This window comes from Pituophis catenifer, unplaced genomic scaffold, assembly GCF_029215685.1.
Source record: "Pituophis catenifer annectens isolate HBS135680 unplaced genomic scaffold, rPitCat1.0.hap2 SCAF_11, whole genome shotgun sequence".
Classification (NCBI taxonomy): Eukaryota; Metazoa; Chordata; class Lepidosauria; order Squamata; family Colubridae; genus Pituophis; species Pituophis catenifer.
The window spans coordinates 27,832,361-27,851,203 of record NW_027256891.1 but is presented as its reverse complement, the minus strand read 5'-3'; the positions used below and the strand labels follow the sequence as shown (position 1 = coordinate 27,851,203).

General features: G+C 57.9%; 1 protein-coding gene across 2 annotated transcripts in view; it reads left to right on the top strand.

Moving 5' to 3' along the window:
* Positions 1-18,843, top strand: part of DLG3 (discs large MAGUK scaffold protein 3) — a 41,689-nt gene that overhangs the window by 9,687 nt on the left and 13,159 nt on the right. Inside the window, exons 5-13 of one of the 2 annotated variants that reach the window (XM_070951825.1) lie at positions 8,026-8,079; positions 8,852-8,902; positions 9,153-9,277; positions 9,396-9,565; positions 10,148-10,284; positions 10,623-10,767; positions 10,898-11,057; positions 12,651-12,807; positions 13,301-13,403. In XM_070951825.1, the coding sequence (XP_070807926.1) occupies positions 8,026-8,079; positions 8,852-8,902; positions 9,153-9,277; positions 9,396-9,565; positions 10,148-10,284; positions 10,623-10,767; positions 10,898-11,057; positions 12,651-12,807; positions 13,301-13,403 (1,102 nt within the window). Of the gene's footprint in view, positions 1-8,025; positions 8,080-8,851; positions 8,903-9,152; positions 9,278-9,395; positions 9,566-10,147; positions 10,285-10,622; positions 10,768-10,897; positions 11,058-12,045; positions 12,121-12,650; positions 12,808-13,300; positions 13,404-18,843 lie in introns of those variants that run through there. The other variant, XM_070951826.1, reaches the window with a different exon arrangement.

Below are 18,843 nucleotides of genomic sequence, written 5' to 3'. Positions count from 1 at the left end.
ACAGGGCTTCGCCCGCCCGCCCGCTCCTGGCAGCAGCGGCAGGCTCGGCCGGCGGGGGCAGCGGGCGCTCGGCAGGCTCGGAGGGCTGGGCGATGCAGCGCGGCTGCCGCCGCCGCCGCGGTGATGATGCGCTAGCGACGGCGGCGGCGTGGTCGGCGCGCCCGCGGAGGTGACGGGCTCGGCGGCGGCGGGCGGGCGCGGCGCGGCGGGGTCATTGTCTCGGCGCGGCCAAGATGCACAAGCACCACCACTGCTGCCGCTGCCCGGAGTGCTACGAGGTGACGCGCATGGCGGCCCTGCGGCGCATGGAGCCCCCCCAGCTACGGCGAGTGGCAGCAGCACGAGCAGTTCGGCGGCGGCGGCGGCGGGGGCGGCTACGGGGGCTACGGCTCGCAGACGCTGCCCTCGCAGGCCGGGGGCGCCACCCCCACGGCCCGGGCCAAGGGCAAGCTGGTGCCCACCGCCCGCGACAGCGCCCCCCCCGCGCCGCCCAAGCAGGGGCCGCCCAAGGGGGGCGGCGGGGCGGGCACCCCCAAGATCAACGGCAGCAGCCCTGCCTGGTGGCCCGAGTGCACCTGCTCCAACCGCGACTGGTATGAACAGGTGGGTGCCGCTCCCCGGGCGCCAGGGGGAGGCGGGCGGACGGGCGGGGGACCGAGGCCTCACCGGGCAGGGGCGCTCCCAGCCCTGCCGCCGCCGCCGCCCTCGAGCGAGCGGTCCACGCGCGGATGCCCCCTTCCCTTAACCCAGGCCGAGCAGCCGGTGGGCAGCCCCCAGGCCCCCCGCTTCTGATCAAAGGTGGCTGGCGGCCCTCGGACCCTTCGGGCCGGCCCAGAAAGGGATCCGGACCCCCCCCCCCCGCCGCCGCAGCCGCCTCGGCGACACCAGCCGAGAAAATGGATGGAGCCTCACGCGAGGCAATAAAATGGAGGCTGTCTCGGTGGGTCCCGCCTTGCGCGAGTGGGCCAAGCCGCCGTTGCTGGAGGCCGCCTTGCCCAGCCCAGCCCAGCCCTCGAGGGCAGAATCCTGGGGGCCGTCCAGGGGTAGGGAGGGGGAACAGCCCTCTGGCTGCGTGGCGCCGGCTTCTCACCTTGGCATTGGGCACTGCAGCTGTGGCAGACCTGCCTGGGCTTTTCCCTAATGCCCCCTGCAAAGGCAGCTTGGCCAGCTCCTGGGGGGGAGGGGCTTACGGTGGGCAATCTGTGCGGTGTGTGTGAAGCTGCAGGGCTCCTTCTCCTCCCCAGAGCTGTCAGATGGAAATGGGTACATACACATCGCTCTCCTAAGATGGCAGTGGGAAGATGTGCGTGCATATGTCTCTCTGTGTGTGTGCGTGTGTGCACGCGTGCGGGAGTGAAGGAGGCTCTGCTCTGGGTCTGGCTGTTTAATACAGTGCTGGTCAAAAGGCACAATGGTGGCGTGATGAGAAAAGGGTTGGGAGAACTGGGGAGAGGGAGGCATTTTGGGGGGCTGACATAGCAGTTGAGCTGGAGAGGTCCCGGCAGGCTGTGGAGGATGGGGCTCGGCTCAGAGAGAGGGCCCAGACAGGCCAAATTGCTCACAGGGGTGTCAGGAGGGCTTGCACTGAGCTCGGCTGCCTCCTGGGGCGGCTCACCCTCTGGCAGCCTGACCAAGTGGCATAGTCCCTCACGGCCTGTACTGGGTAGGGGGCTGTCTTTAGCGGTGCCAGAAAGGGAGGTGGGGCACTGTCCCAGGTTGCCCCCTCCTGTGTCCCTGCTATGTGTGCAGGTGCTTCTGTGGAGTTGCCTGGCCTCTCTCATGGCGAGCTCTCTGGCACTTGGGGAAGGAAGACCTGGCCTGAAGGGAGGTGGGGGGCAATCAGGCCCCTGGTTTTTGGCCCCACTTTGTCACTGGTGTCAGTTTCCACAAGACTGGAGGGGAATTGGCAGAGCCTGGGGGAGGCCAGGCTGCTCTGATTGATTTTGTAGGCCAGGAATCTCCCTCCCCCCCCGCCGCAGAGTCTTTTCAACGCTCCTCTGCCTTCTCCCACCCCCATCATTTTCCAGAGCTAGTGAAGTGGGGATCCTTAGCCAGGGCATAAAGGAACCTGTGCCCCTTTGCTACTGTGGAGTGGCCCAGGACAGGGCACACGTGCCGTTGGCAAATCGGTTGGCAGGAGGGCGGTGCAGGGAGGTAGTCTGATCTGGAGAGGGGGGCCTTCCTGCCCCATGGCTGGTCTGTGCCATGTGGGAGTGGGGGCTACCGGGAAGGAGCCAGTCCAGGGTTCTCCAGTCCAACCCATCACAACACCATTTGGGGGGCTTGGGGGGGTTCAGAAAAGTGAGAGCCAGCCTTAGCTTCTGGTGACTTGGTTCTCCCTCTCTGGAGCATTTGATGGTCCCCAGGATGGGCATTGCTGGCTGCTCGGAGGTTGCCTGAGGCGAAAGGAGTGGGTGACAAGGGATAAAATGGGGCAAGGGGGGGGCGTGTTGAGGGGCGCCTGGCTGAGGGTGGACGGCTGGGGCAGGAGGGCTGTGATGGTCCCAGAGGTGGGTGCGTTTCCTGAGGCAAGAGGGGGGAGCGAGCGAGGGAGAGGATGGGGCCGAGAAGCTGGAGGTGGGAGGTTGGCAGGGTGAGGTTGCTATGGCTACTCATGTTCTATTCAGAGAGGGAGGGAGGAGGGAGGGAGGGAGGGAGGTTCATCCTGGCACTGGAAGGTGGAGGCGGAGGAGGGTGGGGGGGAGTGGAGTGGAGTGGAAAGCAGCACAGCTGGGGGAAAGCAGGGGAAGTGGGCAAGCCGGCTGGTGGGCTGGCGTGGGAGTTCCAGGCTGCTGGAGTGGTGGGTGGGGGCCATGGGGAGCCACCCTGCCGCTTCGCCTGACTCCCCTCGGGATGTTCTGCCTGTTCTGTGCAAGGCAGGATATCTGCCACCGCGGGTTGCTCTGGCATTTGCTATGACTCAGAGGGAACGAACCCCCCCCCCCCGCCTCAGCTGCCTGGCATTTAGTATAAGTGGAGCCCTGAGAACGGAGGGCTTCTCCCGGGTCCCCTCCATCCTAGGGACTCCCAGCATCTGCCCCCCAGCCCCAGTCAGAAGGAAGCTTCCTTGGGGGAACCGCTGTGTGCCTCTGACCTGCCCTGTTATGGGGTAGCCAGTCAATCACGAGGGATCCTTCCTGGGATTTTTGCCTCTCAGCCCCTTGCGCAAATCTGGAGGGCGGCTTTTGGGGTCTTCCAAGTCAAGAGAGGCAGATTGGGGAAGCTGCAGTGGTGGGCTGCTGCCGGTTCAAACCGGTTCCGTGAACCGGTAGTTGTGACCTGCAGGTGGGCCTGCCCATAACCCCCTCCCTGGCGCTATGCCGTCCCATTTAGCTGCATTTTTTAAGACACGCGTGCACTCACATTTTTGGTGCTGGGTGAACCGGTTGTTAATTCATGTGCCGCCTACCTCTGGGAAGTTGTACCTGTTTCTAGCTTCGCCTGCGCTTTTCTCTTGAGTCTGCAATGGGGTGCCCCCACTTTGTGTCGCCTGTTGTGCACAGGTGGGCTATGGTGGTCCTTTCCTACCAGAGTGTGTTCCTCTGGACACCTTCTTCTCCCACCCAGGTATCTGAATAGAAAGCCTCCAGCGATAGCAATCAACCATCTTCCCTGACCCCTAGGTTCTCTACTGGGAGCTGTTTGTGCACCTGAGACAATCTTCATGGGGTCTTTATGCTGGGGCTGTAATGGGCTGAAACCAAACCTTGTTGGTCCACATTGATCCCATCAGGAGGTCTTTCCATTTCTCATTTATTGATAGGTTTAGTGTCTGCCATCCTAGACCATCCTGCTGGCCCTGGGCAGGGTGGTCTCTTGGGGAGACTGATAATGGAGTCACACCACCTTTTAAAGGCGGAGCTTGGGTAGTGGACCTGTGAGACAGAAGAGGGGTCTTCAGATCCCAGGCAACCTCCAGGCAGATCCCCTAGATCACAAGGATGCAGCCAATTTCCCCCAGATTCTTCCAGGAATTTTATCTCATCTCTGAATCTCCACAGATAACATTAGGTCCTTGATGCACTAATAATAAAATACGGGTCCTTATCTTCTCAGGCTCTGCTGCCATTGGAATAACTCATGAAGAAGCAGGAGAGGAGGGGGCTGATGGGGGCTTGGGGGATAAGGAGCTTCAATTCCCAGCAAGGTTGCCTTTTCTCCTTCCCTCCTTCGTACCTGCAATTTTCCTGCTTAGCTGCTGGGGTCATTTCTCAGAAACAGGCCTTTCAATGATACTTGATGCCATGAGGATGGCCAACCTTGGCTGATCTTGGAAATGCTCCCAATCTGGAAGTCAAAAAAGCCAAAACAAGCCACTTTGGTCTTGTGGCCAAGAAAACCACTTCAATGTGCCCACGGAGCCACTCAGAGTGGAACTGAGGGGTTTGTGGTCTGGCCTAGTCCTGAGTCTTGCCAGTTGTGTGTCAATATCTGATGACTAATTTTTGAGGTGGGAGAGGCACTAATTTGACTTCGCTTCTCTTTCTCTCTAGCAGGTAACAAACTTGGCTTAGAACCCAATGATGGGTATTTCATAAAATGATTCATTCGATTACATTGGCTTTGAAAGCTAGGCTGCCGCTTGCGAACCTCCAAATCTTTCTCAGCAGATGCTGAGAATCAGCTGAGGGACCTCCCTTCTTTTCGGGCTCTCTGACTAGCGTCTGAGCCGCTCGGGACCCTTTTTGGACCGGAAGCCTTGGAGATGGCAGATTCTAGGTCTGGGAACCTGTAATTTGTGGCTAGTGCTGCCTGCTGATCTGTGACATCTGCTCTATAACGATCCTAATGTATATAAAGAAGTTGTATTTCACTCTTGTGGAGCGTTGTCTCTCTAAGAAGCCTGACCTTGGCCATTCTGAACTTAGATCGGTCGGCATCTGCACAGCTCTCCATGAAAGAAAGAGGGTCCCGAGTTCTCTTCCCCTTCGGGCAGCAGGAGGGTAACTTTGCTGCTTTCCTGCCTACAAAACCAACCCCATCAACCCCTGTTGGCTGAAAAGACAATGCCTGCTGAGCCTAAAATTGGAGGGGAGGGTGCCTTGAGCTGTGCCGTTTCCCAGTGCTGTGGAAAAGGGGGGCTGGGGTGTTATTTGCAAGCCAGGCTCAGGCAGATTGAGGAATGGCTACCCAGCACTTTCTGGCCAGGCTAGCTGCTCCTGGGAGCTTGCCACTGGAAGGCAATGGCTTCAGGGGTTCTTTCCAGAAGCCTTGGAGGCCTTCCCTCTCCCCACATGACTAAAGGTACTCAGAGGCCATTGGAAAAGCCTCCTTTGTTGGGGAGACCCCTGCCTAATGTTGACTTGGGGGGGGGTCTTCTCCTCATCTGACAATGGCTACGCAGCTTCTAACATGGCCAGCCTAGAGTTGCGCATCCTTTCCTTAGGCAATTGGCTCACTGTAGAGCCACTTACGGCTACTACTATTATTACTGACAGATTTTTGCTTGTATTCCAATGAAAGCTGCTGTCGCTTTTTCTGTGAGATAAAGAATACAATAAGCAGTATTCTGCACAGTGAGTAATTGGGGCGGTAGAGAATAGGCCCGTCTTATCACATGGACTTAGCCCTTGGAGTTCCAGCTCACGATACTTATCGGTATGTTGGTGCTGACCATATTCAGTTCCCTCAATCTCTGTGGGAGGGTTTAATTTCTGCTCCCATCATGAAGCTGACTCTTCCCTGGCACCCAGTTTGTCAGACTGTCTGAATCTGTCTTTAAAGTGTGGCACCTTTTGGAAGTTCTGTTGATTTGGTCTGAAATTTCATTTCTCGTGCGGTTTTCCGTTTACTGCTGTTCAGCCTGTGCTGGACTCTGCTTGGTTCCATCTGCTTTTATTCAGAACTGGGAGGGAAGGGGGGGGGTGTCAAAACATAAAATAACTGAGTGGATGTTGCTAAGGGAGACCATCCATCTCTTGCCAGAGCCTACTTGGGGATCTTGGCCAACCTAGATCTGGAATTCGGGATTCTGAGGATCAGGTGGGCTGCCCTTCCTCCTTGTGACTGCTCCAGCTCTGCTTCCTCACTCCTCTTGGCCCCAAAGTCAGCCTTTCAGCTCAGAGTCACCACTGGGAACAAGGGGTTCATTTGGCTGGAAAGCCATTTGGGCTGATGAGCGAGCATTGTAGGATCCTGAGTGCACTCCAGGCATTTTAGAGAGAGAATGGGAGGCCAAAGGAAGGGCGTTGATGGGGCTGCCAGGCTGGCTTCTCCCTCGTACAGAAATGTCTTCCGGTGGAGGGCAAAATCCGAGTCAGTGGTATCCGGGCACTCCCTCCCCCTCCCCAGTTCTTTTCTGTGGATAAGGACGCAGCTCTTCTTCCTGGCATGTTGGCCTTTGGCTGAATCTGCCCCTGGGCAGCCAAGCCCAGATGCCCGCTCTGACTGGCAGTGGCTCTGAAGGAGGCTGGGAAGAGGGCTTATCCCTTGGGGCCGGGAGGGGTGGGGCTGCCCGTCATCCCGCAGCTGCCCGCCTCGAAAGAAGAGCTGGAGCCCACTTCAGGAGGCACCGGTGCTGGACAGCTCCCGTCGCCTGGGAAAACTGCGGGGAGGAGGGTTGGGAAACTTGGGAAGACCCGGGATGGGGAGGGCGCTGGATCGAGGCCCCCACGCGCGGAGCCCCCATGGAGATATGAGTCAGGAGTGGAAGCAGACGGGTGGATTCATTCTGCACCGAAGGCTGTAAAGTTAACCAGTTATGTGGGGTCCTTGGTGGCCTCTGAGCTTGCTTGTTTCCTTGCAGAGGTTTCATTACCCAAACTAGGTAACATCCTCAGTGCTAATCCTCGGCACTGCCCCCCTCCCCCCACGTCAGCCCTGAGATACAAATATTCTCCTTTATTATTAACCAGTTAAAATGAAATCTGAGAGTTCAGTTTATTTGTGCTCCGAAGGCAACACTGTTACCTGCAGAATGGATGGATGGACGGACCAAAGTTGTGTGTGTGTTTGTGTGTGTGTGAGAGAGAGAGAGAGGGAGGGGGGGAGGGGGGGAGAGCTCAGCCACTGGGCTTCTGAAGGTCTTCAAAGAAACCTGTTGTGAAAGGAATATCACTTGGTGTTGGGTGTGCATTTCTCCACCCCAGTCCCTCCCCACTTCTTCCTTTTAATGATTTAAAACATCTTTTTCTTCCTGGGTGTCTGTTTTCCCAATTTGCATTTTTTGAGCATGTTTGTTTTTATACAGATTTTGGCTTTCGGGACAACTTCTCTAGGCGGGTTTTCGGTAATGGATTAATAACTCTTGACCGCCATGGGTTCGGGTTTTGGCAACAGCTTCCTGTTTTGAGTATTTCTGCTAACAAGTTCAAGCTTGGAACCAAGCAAGAACCGAAAACCTCCCAAACTGAAACTGGCATCCTGGGGCTGGAGGGGCAGGGGGGCAGGGGGCCTGAAGTCCGACTGTCAGACCAGGTTGCTCTTGTTGGTGTAGGATGGGAAGAAACGCCTTTTCATTTGGCCAGACCTTTGATCTATTGTTAAAAATAAGGAGTTTTTAAACAATTATCATAAAAATGGTTCCCTGCCTAATTTATTGTGCTTTGTTATTTGATACTGTGCATTTAAAATTACCTTTGAAATCTAGTTGTTGTGGTCATGGTTAGCTCCTGGGGCATAGTTGGTGGGAAAAAAAAAGAGACAATATTGCTAAAGATGAAGGAATCTTTTCTTTCTCATCCCTTCTCCTGGGTAATGACAGAACCCGAGAGATTGCTGGATTCTGGATCTGTCCAGGATCTGCCCAAGACTAGGGAGTTGGATAAAGTGGGCACTCCAGATCAGAGGAAAAAACATGTTAGAGTTGGCAAGTTTTCAGTCAGATGGCAAACAGCTGGATAATTGGGAGCCGGGGCAGGAGGGGCCCTGATCCTGCTCTCCTCCCCGATGGAAATGACACTCCCTTGTGAGATCTCTATGCCAAAGCTGGGCATGCAGCTCAGGGGTCGCCCTGGGCAAGTGGAGACACTGCAGAGAACCCGCCGAGGGCAGCTCCATTCACACGGGTGTGTTTTGCTCTTTCAGGCCAGCCCTTCTCCCATTATTGTGAACACCGACACTCTGGAGCCCAGCCTCTCCGTAAGTTTGCCTCCTCTGCTGGAGTCCCTGCCTCCTCCAGAGGGTCTTGCTCACTTCCAGGAAGCGGCCCTTCTTGGCTGCCCATTGGGTGGACTCCGTTGTCTGGAGCCTAAGGTAGGGGGTGGGATTAATCACCGGGAGAGGTCTCTCCTCCAGTGGGCCTGCCGGCTCTTGGAGAGGGTGACCCAAAGAGGCTCCCTGGGGAAGACACCCGTCGGCTCAGTTCCTACCTGCCTTCCAGTGCTCGTCCTGAGGGCTTGGCTTCCTCACCTTGACTCTGCGGGCTTCTTACCTCTGTGCAGCCAGTCAGCCTCCCTGGGCATTTTGGACACTAGCAAGGCGCCCAGCTAGGGATTTGGGGCTGTGAGGAGTTTATGTGATGACCCCGGAGCTCCTGAAATAAACAGCACCGCTGCGGCAATGCCTTGTCCTGGTATATTTCACCAGCATCTGCATTTGTGCAGAATCTGGTTTTAACTGCCCGATAATTCACTGTGATCCTCAAAAGGGGTTTCAGTGACCAAATTTATTTATTTAATTTATATACCACGCTACTCCTGAAGGACTCAAAGAACCAAAAGAGTTCCGAAGCCAGCAGCCTTTTTTCTCCGGCCCTCTCCTGCTTTTGTGGCACATCTGATCCATGTGGCTCAGGAGAGACCTTTGCTGGCCATGTCAAAGCTGGTCTTTGTCCCCCTGAGCTCCACGTACCAGGCATGTCGGAGGGATGTCCTTTATTTCTGAGCCCCTGGAACTCCCTTCTCTCCCCCAGGTGAATGGCAGCGACGGCATGTTCAAGTACGAGGAGATTGTCCTGGAGCGGGTGAGTGGGGCTCTTCCTCTCCAGTCACCCAAGCCCGCCTTCTCCATCCCTGGCACATGCGGGGGGCGGCTCTTTTCTGCAGTGGTCTTCAGAGATGGAGCTTACTGGGCTCTCCAGTCCTGGGAAGAGCTGAGGCTGGAAGATCTGTCTGGGTCTGCCCCGAGCCTTGCCTTCCCAGGGTGCTCGGCTTCCTCTTCAGTTTCCTGCTCCTCATTTGGAGGCCGGGTGTTCAAATTGGGTCTCTTGGCAGGGAAACTCTGGCCTCGGCTTCAGCATTGCTGGTGGCACCGATAATCCCCATATCCCCGACGACCCTGGCATTTTCATCACCAAGATCATCCCGGGTGGAGCGGCTGCCATGGACGGGCGCCTGGGGTGAGTGTCAGGGGGCACAGAGGCCCCAGCCCCAACTGCAAGGCTGGGAGGTTTGCCCAGAGGCTTTGGGGGCCGGCCCTCCCTCCCTCCCTCCCTCACCCTCTGCTCCGTGGCACAGGGTCAACGACTGCGTGCTTCGGGTCAACGAAGTGGACGTCTCGGAGGTGGTGCACAGCAAGGCTGTGGAGGCGCTGAAGGAGGCAGGGCCGGTGGTGAGGCTGCTGGTCAGGCGAAGGCAGCCCCCGCCGGAGACCATCATGGAGGTCAACCTGATGAAAGGACCCAAAGGTGAGAGGCTGGGGTCCTGGGGAGGGGGCCAACTGCCACTTGAGCTTACATCCAAAGAGTCTCAGTTGGGGTCTCGCCAAACAGGGCCGGGCGGGAGAGTCAACTGCTTGGCTGTGGGGGGCCGCAGGAGCTGCTGCTGGCTGGGAAGGTGCTTTGGCCAGAGCAGGCGCTGTGGAGGTTCCTGGTCGTGAGCCCCCTCCTCAGGAGAACCGGCTGCCTGGAAGGGCACGGCTGATTCCAGCTGTGGGAGAAGGAGAACATCTCACAGCCCTGCAGGGGAGGGTAGTGGAGGGGCTACCTCACGCTCCACCCCCAGTTCTTGCAGTGAGGCTGGCCAGGCTCCTGTAGAGGAGCCCTCCCACCCCTAAGGAAGAAGACGGTCCCAAGCCGAGTTTCCCCGTCGTTCTTCCTCTGGGCTTCTGGCCATTTGCAGAATGGTTCCTCCTTCCCGAGAGCCTCCCCCTTCTTGAGCATTTGGCCCTGCCCTTCTCGGCCTTCCGTTCTCTGCCAACGGCTGAGGACGTTAAAGTAGGCCTGATGAAAGGGGGACGCCCCCCACCAATGCCATGCTCCTTCTTCCAGGGCTGGGCTTCAGCATCGCGGGGGGCATCGGGAACCAGCACATCCCGGGCGACAACAGCATTTACATCACCAAGATCATCGAAGGGGGCGCAGCCCAGAAAGACGGACGGCTGCAGATTGGGGATCGGCTGCTCGCGGTGAGGACCCAGCGCGGCTTCCCTTACGGGCTGTGACGGGCCATGCCATGGAGGTCGGGGGCTGCACAGAGGGAGGTTTCCGGCTACGAAGCAGGTCTTCCTGTTATATCTGGTTCTGGTGCCCCCCAGAATCGAGGTCCAACCCACCTGCAGGTTAATGGACTGGTTGCCATTGCCAGGCATGGATCCTCCATATTCTGAGGCGCTCTATCTTGTTGGGATGTAAGCTCTTGACTTTCAGAGTGGGCTTTGGAGCCCGCTGGGATCTCTCTTGATTTTCTGGGGCATTCAGAGCTTACCTGTGTGCTGCTCTCTTTCCCCTCCCCTCCCTCTCCCAGGTGAACAACACCAACCTGCAAGAGGTGCGGCACGAAGAGGCAGTGGCTGCCCTGAAGAACACCTCCGACATGGTCTACCTGAAGGTGGCCAAGCCAGGCAGCTCCCACATCAACGACCTGTATGCGCCCCCAGACTACGCCAGCAGTACGTCCCTGCTCCCCCTCCAGCTCGGGGAAGAGTGCCCGGCTCGGGTCTGGGTGGTGGCCGAGTGGGGAGGCCGCCCCAGAGCAGCGGAGGCTCAGCTTGGTCTGTCTCCCGCCCTTTCTCTCCCTAGCTTTTTCTGCCTTGGCCGACAACCACATAAGCCATAATCCTGGCCTCGGCTATCTTGGAGGCATGGAGAGCAAGCCCGCTTACCCTGCTCCCCCCCAGGTCACGCCTGCCCGCTACTCACCTGTGCCCCGCCACCTGATTGGAGAGGAGGACTTCACCAGGTGAGCAGCGGCGGCCCTGCTGGGTCCAACAACAAATAAGGCTGGGGAGGGGGTGTCTGTCTCCCCCCGTGGGCCGCCCCCTTCTTCCTCTGGCGCACAAGAGAGGGCTGGGATTCTCCCAGAGGGAAGGTGAGAAAGCTGAAAGCCCAACTGAGGGACGGAGGACTTGTGCTTGTTGAGTTTTGAAGCCGGACCCTCCGTGCCGTGCCGCCTTTTCTGACTGCTGTTAGGGTCCTTCTAGCCAGGCTCTTGGCAGCCTCCAGCAGGCAGGGAGCCCATTGACACAACTGGAGAGTCGGGGGGGGGGCGCTGGAGGGGGGGCAGATGGGGAAGGGGGGGTGTTTGAGCCTTTGAACACACGGCCTGGCCCTTTCCTGTGCTGGAGATGGGCGAGAAGAGGGCTCTGGGCAAAGGAGAGGGCAGAGACTGGCATCAGAGGGCAAGCAGGCTTCCAGTGGGCACCCAACCACTGGCAGTGCTGGCTCGTGACCACACGAGGGCGCGAATCAGACTGAGGCAGAGGAAGGCTGGCAGCTGATGCCCTGATCTGTGGTTTGCTGGCCTGCTGGAGGGGGCAGAAACAGAGTCCATCAAGGGGGAATTCTGTGAGTTATAGGCGAGGGGCGAATAGGCACATGAAGCCTCTCAGCCAGGACCCTGCCAGTCTTGGGTGCCCCAACCCTGCTACCAAGGGCCTCTGGGCCTACCCCACAGCCGGAGGGCTCTTCCCCGCTCTTGGCTCTCTAGGGCAGCCTGTCTTCTGCAGAGCCCTTCCCCCTCCTGCCTAACGGTCCCTCCTGGCGGATGCCCAGAGGGAGGGAAGGGTTAAGGCCAGTGGCAGCTTCCTGGGCAGCGCCTGCATCTGGATCATCTCAAGGGTCTGACAGCTCCGGCGGAGGGGAGGGGAGGGCGGGGCAGTGCAGTGCAGATAAAAGGCAGGCTGCCCACCCCCACCCCCCAGACACACAGCCATGATGATCACGGTCAACGTCTCCTCCTCCATGTCCTACAGGAGGCAGCCCCCCCCACCGCACTCTGCCAGCCTGCACCGAAGAGGGATTGGGTATTGTTCCCCCCCCCCATTTGTGCTTTCAGTTCAGGGGTGGGGGGTTTCTGCAAGGCTTGTCGTGGACGTGTGGGTCTGAGTGGGTCAGAAATGCTGTCCTTGGCTTGATTCCATCCTGCCTGGGAGACCCCTCCCAAGCTAATGGGCATGCGAGGTGGGGGGGGCAGGAGGGGGCAAGCATCCTGGAGGGGAGGAAATGGGACAGATGCTGCTGGTTATGAGCCAGGAGAAGCTTGGAGGGGGGGGATGAAGTGGTGGGGCTCCAAGGAGAGGAGCTGACCCTCTCCAATTCTCCTCCCTCCCCCTTGTGCCCTTTGCTCCTTCCGGGCACCAGCAGACCAGCCAAAAGCTCCCTTTAACCAGAATGTGGGGTCCAATTCAACCCTGGACTGAATATGGGGGTGCAGCTGACAGTTTTTTGGGGGGCTATTGAAACCCACCATCTTGGAATCAAGCCCCAGCTGCTCTTGCCCCCCCCCCCACCACATCATCCCTGACGGCTGCCTCTCTCCTCTTCCTCCTGCCAGGGAGCCCCGAAAGATCTCTCTGCACAAGGGCTCCAGCGGCCTGGGCTTCAACATTGTGGGGGGCGAGGATGGGGAGGGCATCTTCGTCTCCTTCATCCTGGCTGGGGGACCAGCAGACCTGAGTGGGGAGCTGCGGCGTGGCGATCGGATTCTGTCGGTGAGTGCAATGGGGGCCTTCTTCTGAGGGGGGGGGGAGATGGTGCTTTTGCCAGCCACATGCCACCCGAGGTCTCCTTGCTCCTCTGGCCCTTCTGCCCAGCCATTAAGAGGTTAACCCACTGGCCCACGCAGGGCAGGGCAGGGCAGGGCACCTCACCCAACCGGTCTGGCCTGGCTTAGCCCAGCCCCATTGCGAGGAAGCTGGCTTCCGCTTGGCCAGGGGAAAAGTGCCGAGGCTGCCTGCATAAATGGATCCTTCAGCCTGCGGGAGGCGGGTGAATCCCGGGCCTCGCCAAGGAGGCTGCCCCCCCAGGTTCCAGGGACAGGGGTCCGCTTTTCACCAGGTCAGGCGCACGCTCCCTGCCACAGCTCAGGGCCTGGCGTAGTGTGCCACGCCTGAGGCTGGAGGCTTTGGGAGGGGGGGATCCAGGGAGGCCCACTGCCAGGCATCCAGCTTTGCCCTCCTGCTGACGGGCGGGTCTGTTTGCCAGGTGAACGGCTTCAACCTCCGGAATGCGACGCATGAGCAAGCGGCGGCAGCCCTGAAGAGGGCCGGGCAGACCGTCACCATCGTGGCCCAGTACAGGCCCGAAGGTAAGAAGCCTGCGGCTCTTGGGAGGGCCTCCCCGGGTGGCAGGCTGGCAGCTCGACGGTCCAACTGGGTGGCTGGGCACCCTGGCGGCCCCCGCCTGGCGCCTGGCTTCAGCCTCTGTGCCCGGTCCCTTTCTCTCTGGGGGTCCAGCAGAACCGCCTCGGGTGGGCCCTGGAGGTGAGGGGGGTCCTCCCCGGTGCAGCTTGGCTTTTGTGCTGGAGAGGCGCCCGCTGGTGCTGCCCTCCGGGGGTCTCTGCTGGAGCCGATGGCCAGGCCCAGACCAAGGCCAGGCCGGAGCAGGGAAAGCCTCCCGGGCCTTCCTGGGCTGCATTCCCGCCTCCGCGGCTCTTTTCCCGCTGTCCCCTCCTGCGCGTCGTGTGCACGGGTTAACACGCGTCGGGGCTGGGCAGCGGGCGAGCGGGCGTGGGCGGGGCTCTGCATGCAAATGAGATGCCTGGCTGGGGTTACCCGGGGATTATCGGCGCGTAGCGATGGAGCAGCGCGGCCGCCGATTGGCCGAGCAGGACGCTGTCGTAGGAAAGGGGCGGGGCGGGGGAGGACGTTGTGGACACCCGGAGGGGCGTGGCCTGCGCATGGGGTGGAGACGCGGGGCTCCGAAACGCGGCGGCGATTGGGCAGACCTCGGAGCGTGGGGAGGACCAACTATGAGAGAGTTCGGGCGGCGATTGGACGGGCGGGAGGGGAGGGTCGGCAGCGCGAAATCCGGTTGGGCGCCACGGGCGGAGCGGAGCGCCGATTGGCTGGAGCCCGCCGCGAGGCCGCGCCTCCACCTTCCCGCCCGGGCGACCGGCCGGCCGGGCTTTGTGTGAGGACGGGGAGACGGGACGGCCGGCGGTGAGCGGCAGGTGAGCGGGCGGCGGGCCAGGAAGTCCCACATGGAGCCTCCGGAGCCCCGGCGGAGGGAGGGCGGGAGTGGGCGGGGCGGCCTTGAACCGGGCAGGGAGCCTCTTCCTCTCGCGAGACCCTCCGCATCCACCCCCCCTTCCCATCGCGGGGGGCGTTTTGGAGGGGCGGGGCGGGGAGGTCGCGCGCCCTCCTCTGCGGGGGGTCCCGGGGCCTTCCAGGCCGCCCAACGGCCGATCCGGGGAGGCCGCGCCTGGCGGGGGTGGGGGGGGGGTCGCGGGGAGGCCGCCGGGGGCTCCCCCGAGAGAGAGAGAGAGAGTGGCGGGAGGCGCTGAAGCCGAGCGGGGCCTCCTCCTCTCCTGCCGGCAAGAGGCCAACCGCGGGGGCCGCTTCCCTCACGCGGGGCTGGGCGGCCGAGCCTCCCGGGGCAGGGGGAGCCCTTTGGGGGGAGGGGGGGCTGCCTGCACGGCTGCAAAGGGCCCCAGAGCCCCACTTGGCCCCTCTGCGTCAGAAGAAGCGGAGGCTCCTTTCCACGGGGGATGATCTAAGAGCCCCGCTTGCCCCCCTTCTCCTCCCCTCCCCCTCCCCTCCCTTTCTCCTCCCCCTTCCCCTCTTCCCTTCCCTCTTCCCCTCCCCCTCCCCCCTTCCCTTCCCTCTTCCCCTCCCCCTCCCATCCCCTCCCTTTCCCCTCCCTTCCCTTCCCCCTCCCCTCCCCCTTCCCCTCTTCCCTTCCCTCCCACTCCCCCCTCCCTTCCCCCTCCCCCTCCCCTCCCCTCTTCCCTTCCCTCTTCCCCTCCCCTCCCCCTCCCTTTCCCCTCCCCCTTCCCCTCTTCCCTTCCCCCTTCCCCTCCCGTCCCCTCCCCTCCCTGGCCGAAGCCCTTGGGGCCGAAGAAGGAGCCGCCCCGGGGAAGAAGGGTGACAGAGCCAGGCCCATCATCCAGGCTCTTTTCTTCGGACAAGGGTCTTTCGCTTTGCGCCTCTCTTGTTTCTTTACACCGGCTTAACTTTTCTCTGCCAGTCCTGAACGGGTCCGCCAGAACTGCCATGTCCATAAAAAAATCCCAGCCAAGCGGCAATCATGAGAAAAAAACCTCAAATGGACTTTTATTCAGTCACCTTCTACGTCACCAGGCAGGAGATAGAAGAGTTGCGTTGCACACAATGGGGCAGGATAACACAAACGGCTCTCCCAACATTGCTGAGCTACTCCCAGCGAAGGTGGCTGGTTGTGAAGGATGCTTCAACCGAATTATGTGGGTTCCCAGCCCTGGTAAAGGAAAAGGCCTGATATCCTGCAAGCGTGACCATTTTTCACGGGGACATTTTTGAACAATCAGTTCAAAAGTCTCAGCTGAATGAGTGTGAGTGTCTACACGGCAGACAGTTACACTTGGTAGCTCTGCATGGAGACTCTTGAGACATTCATTGTTGGTCTGTAGTAACCATAAAATCATAAAATCTTTTTGCTGCGTTTTGAGCTTTGTGGCTGAAAGAGTTCTTGCTTGGTCCAGCTGAATCTTGCAGGTATTTCAGAAAGGAGCAAGGTGAAGCTGACACATCACCTGTTTGGTTGTGGAGTGAATAGTCCTGTCTTTTGACAGCTGGCGTGACACTTTGTTCTTTGTCCCTTGAGAAAGGACGTCTTGGGTGCAGGAAATTCTTGCTTGGTTTGGCTTACTTTTTCTGACTCGCTGCCGGGTGGAACTTGCAATGCTGGTAGCTGTAAAGAGGAAGAGGGGATTAATCCTCCTAACCAGAATGAGCTGAGTTAACCAATGTGGTTAATGTGGGATGCTGGGTTCCTGCTTGTCATGAGGCTTTGCGTGCTCTGACACTTGTAAGGTGTCTTTTTTAAAGAGAGGGCTTCGCAGCGTGGATACTAGCTGGGCTTCACATAGAAACACCCTACAGGAGAGTGGAACTTTGGCTCACAACTGTAAATGTGTGGAAAATGATCAGTGTCGTTGTGCCCTTGTGGGAGATGAAAGGCAAATAATAGTCTCATGAATTTTAAAGTCCGGAGGGGTAAAGCTGAGGCCCTGAAAAATCCACAAAGGATCCTGGGGGTGATACAAGTAAAGACGCCACCATCCTTTCTGAACTAGTTTTGAATTTCAGAAATGGGAAACACATTTAAGTTTGTGGCACCTCTGGATGCAGGGTAGATTCACCTCTGACCCAAAAACAAGTTGCAGTGTTAGTCCTCTGCTTCTTTTCTCCTAGACCTTGCCTTGAAACTCTTCAATAGCTAGGATTGATTTATTTGGAAGACATTCAACCATCTGCCAGTGAAGTTCATGAAACTGCTTACCTGTCTGTAATTTAAAGTGTAATCAAGGTGAGGAGCAGAAGGACCAACACGATCTCTAAGAATCTTTAAGGAATTCTAACACACACGCACACCCTGAGTTGAATCATTGGGTTCCAGGAAAGCTGCCTGAGAATGCCAAGGGCCCAGATATCACTGCAGAAGCAACCAGCTGTTACTTGCTCTCGACAAGCCAGGTTCTCGGCCTCTCCTTGCTTGTTTCTTGGCAAATGCAGAGTTGAATGGGGGGGAAGGGGGGAGAAAGATCCTTGCGCCTGTTCTGTCCAAGGACCTTGGAATAGGAAAAGAGGCAGTAGCTGTTGGGATCATATGGTTAGCAGCTTCCAGGAGTCGGGGGGGGGGAATATGCATTATTAGTTCAAGATGATTTTCCATGGTCTGACCTGTTGGACAACTTCCTCTACTTAATTCAAGGGAGATACGGGCTGTTTCCCCACGTGATCCACTCTCCACCGCGCCGGGCCCCCCTCCCCCCCACACACAAAAAAGCCTTTCAGTGCAGCTGAAAGCACCTTCTGCTAGCAGAGCATTTCCTTGCTGGCTTTTGAGGCTGCCCTGGTTTTCTTATCCACCTCGGGGGTGCTTCTTCCCCCCCCCCCAACTGCTCTTCTGTGTTGCTGTCATGAGAGGCCCTTGCCATCTCCCGGAGTGGAGCAGCAGGGCGGGCGCAGCCTTTCTTGTCCCCCTGAGCCTAGAGTGGCTGGATGGGGGACAGCTTTTAAGGAGTGGAAGGAAAGAGCCCGAGGCTCTCAGAAGAGCTGCTCCCCGTCTGCTTTGTGCCTTTGTCCTGAAATCTGCCCAGCCTTGAGTGGCGTTAGCAAGCTGAGGATGGGAGCTGGGTCTGCTCTTGGCAGGGACCCGCTTGATTCAGGGGCTACTGTGCAGCTGGCAAGAGGCGTATGCCGATTAATGTTAAATCAGACACACACACACACACCCATGGCAAAAAGAGAAAATTTTGATATTAAAAGATATCAGTAGATATGACGAGAGCCCTGTCAGAGGTGATGCAGAGTGAGAGAGCACCGGCCTTCAGGGGAGCAGGCGGGAGCAGGATGCTACGGGGGGGGGGCGGCGGCTCTGTCCCTTTTCATCCTTTGCGGTTAGAGAAGAGTCTTCTTTAAATCCATTTATATTTTACCCATCTGGTTGTGGCTTATCTGTTTCAAAGAGGCCTGAGGAGGGTGCTGGAGATGGGGCCTGCAGCTTTGCCTCTTTGCAGCCCCCAGTCTTCAAGGCAAGGATCGCATGGCCTCTTCTCCAAGATCCTGTGAGGGAGGCTCAGAAGCCTGTGCAGTCTGGGGGAGAAGGCAGCTCAGGATAGGGGGAAATGCTCTTTGGAGCATAAGTGGGCTCAGGGCGTTTCCATGCGCTGATCGTTGCCTTTTCATAGCATCTCCTGCACCATTGGTCAAGGCACATGTGCCCGCAGCATGGTGCGTGTTTATATTAAATGATTTTTAAATCCATTATCCCTGAAGCTGAGTTAGCCCGCTCCTGTTATTTCTACATTCTCTATTGATACTTTGGAAAACTGGATCAATATTGGTCGTAACTTGGCTGCTGTCAGGGCGGAAAATTCACAAGCTGATCCATATCGATGCTTGGTGGGTGGCTGAGTCCTTGCCAACTGAGCACTCACTGTAAAATAAGTAAAAACGTAACTTTGGATAATTTTTCTAAGCCTGCAGGACTGATGGGGGCCACAAGGGGAGTGGGGAGAAGGTGGGAGTTTTCTGGCAGGAAGGCAGCATGTAAGAAAGCAATTGAGAAGAATCAGACTGGAGCCTGTGGATAAAGAACCCCAACAAATGATAAAAATGACTTTCAACTGCATAAAACACACCGTACAATGAATATCTAGGATTTGAAGGAATTAAATCAGGCATACAGTAATAAAATTGAATAAATTGACATTGGGAATAATTAACAACACTCCACATTTGGGGCTCTGCTTTTAACTTCCACGTTTTTTAGGTTTCAGTGCTTCAGAGTTTCTAGGCAATGCGCGTAGAGGCCAAAAAGGAAGGATTGAATAAAAGTTCCTAGCAAAAGAGAAGTTTTCCTGCTTTTGTTTTTAGCTGACATACCAGCGTATGTCTGGTTTAAACTTCCAGCAGAGATTATGTGTTTAACGCTGAATTGGAGTTCCATTATTATTATTTAATATTCTGAATTCTGGAAGGCAGCTAAAGTGTTTCTCTGCTATTGGAGCAGAATTACTGTTGTTGGGAGTAGCAAGAAACTCT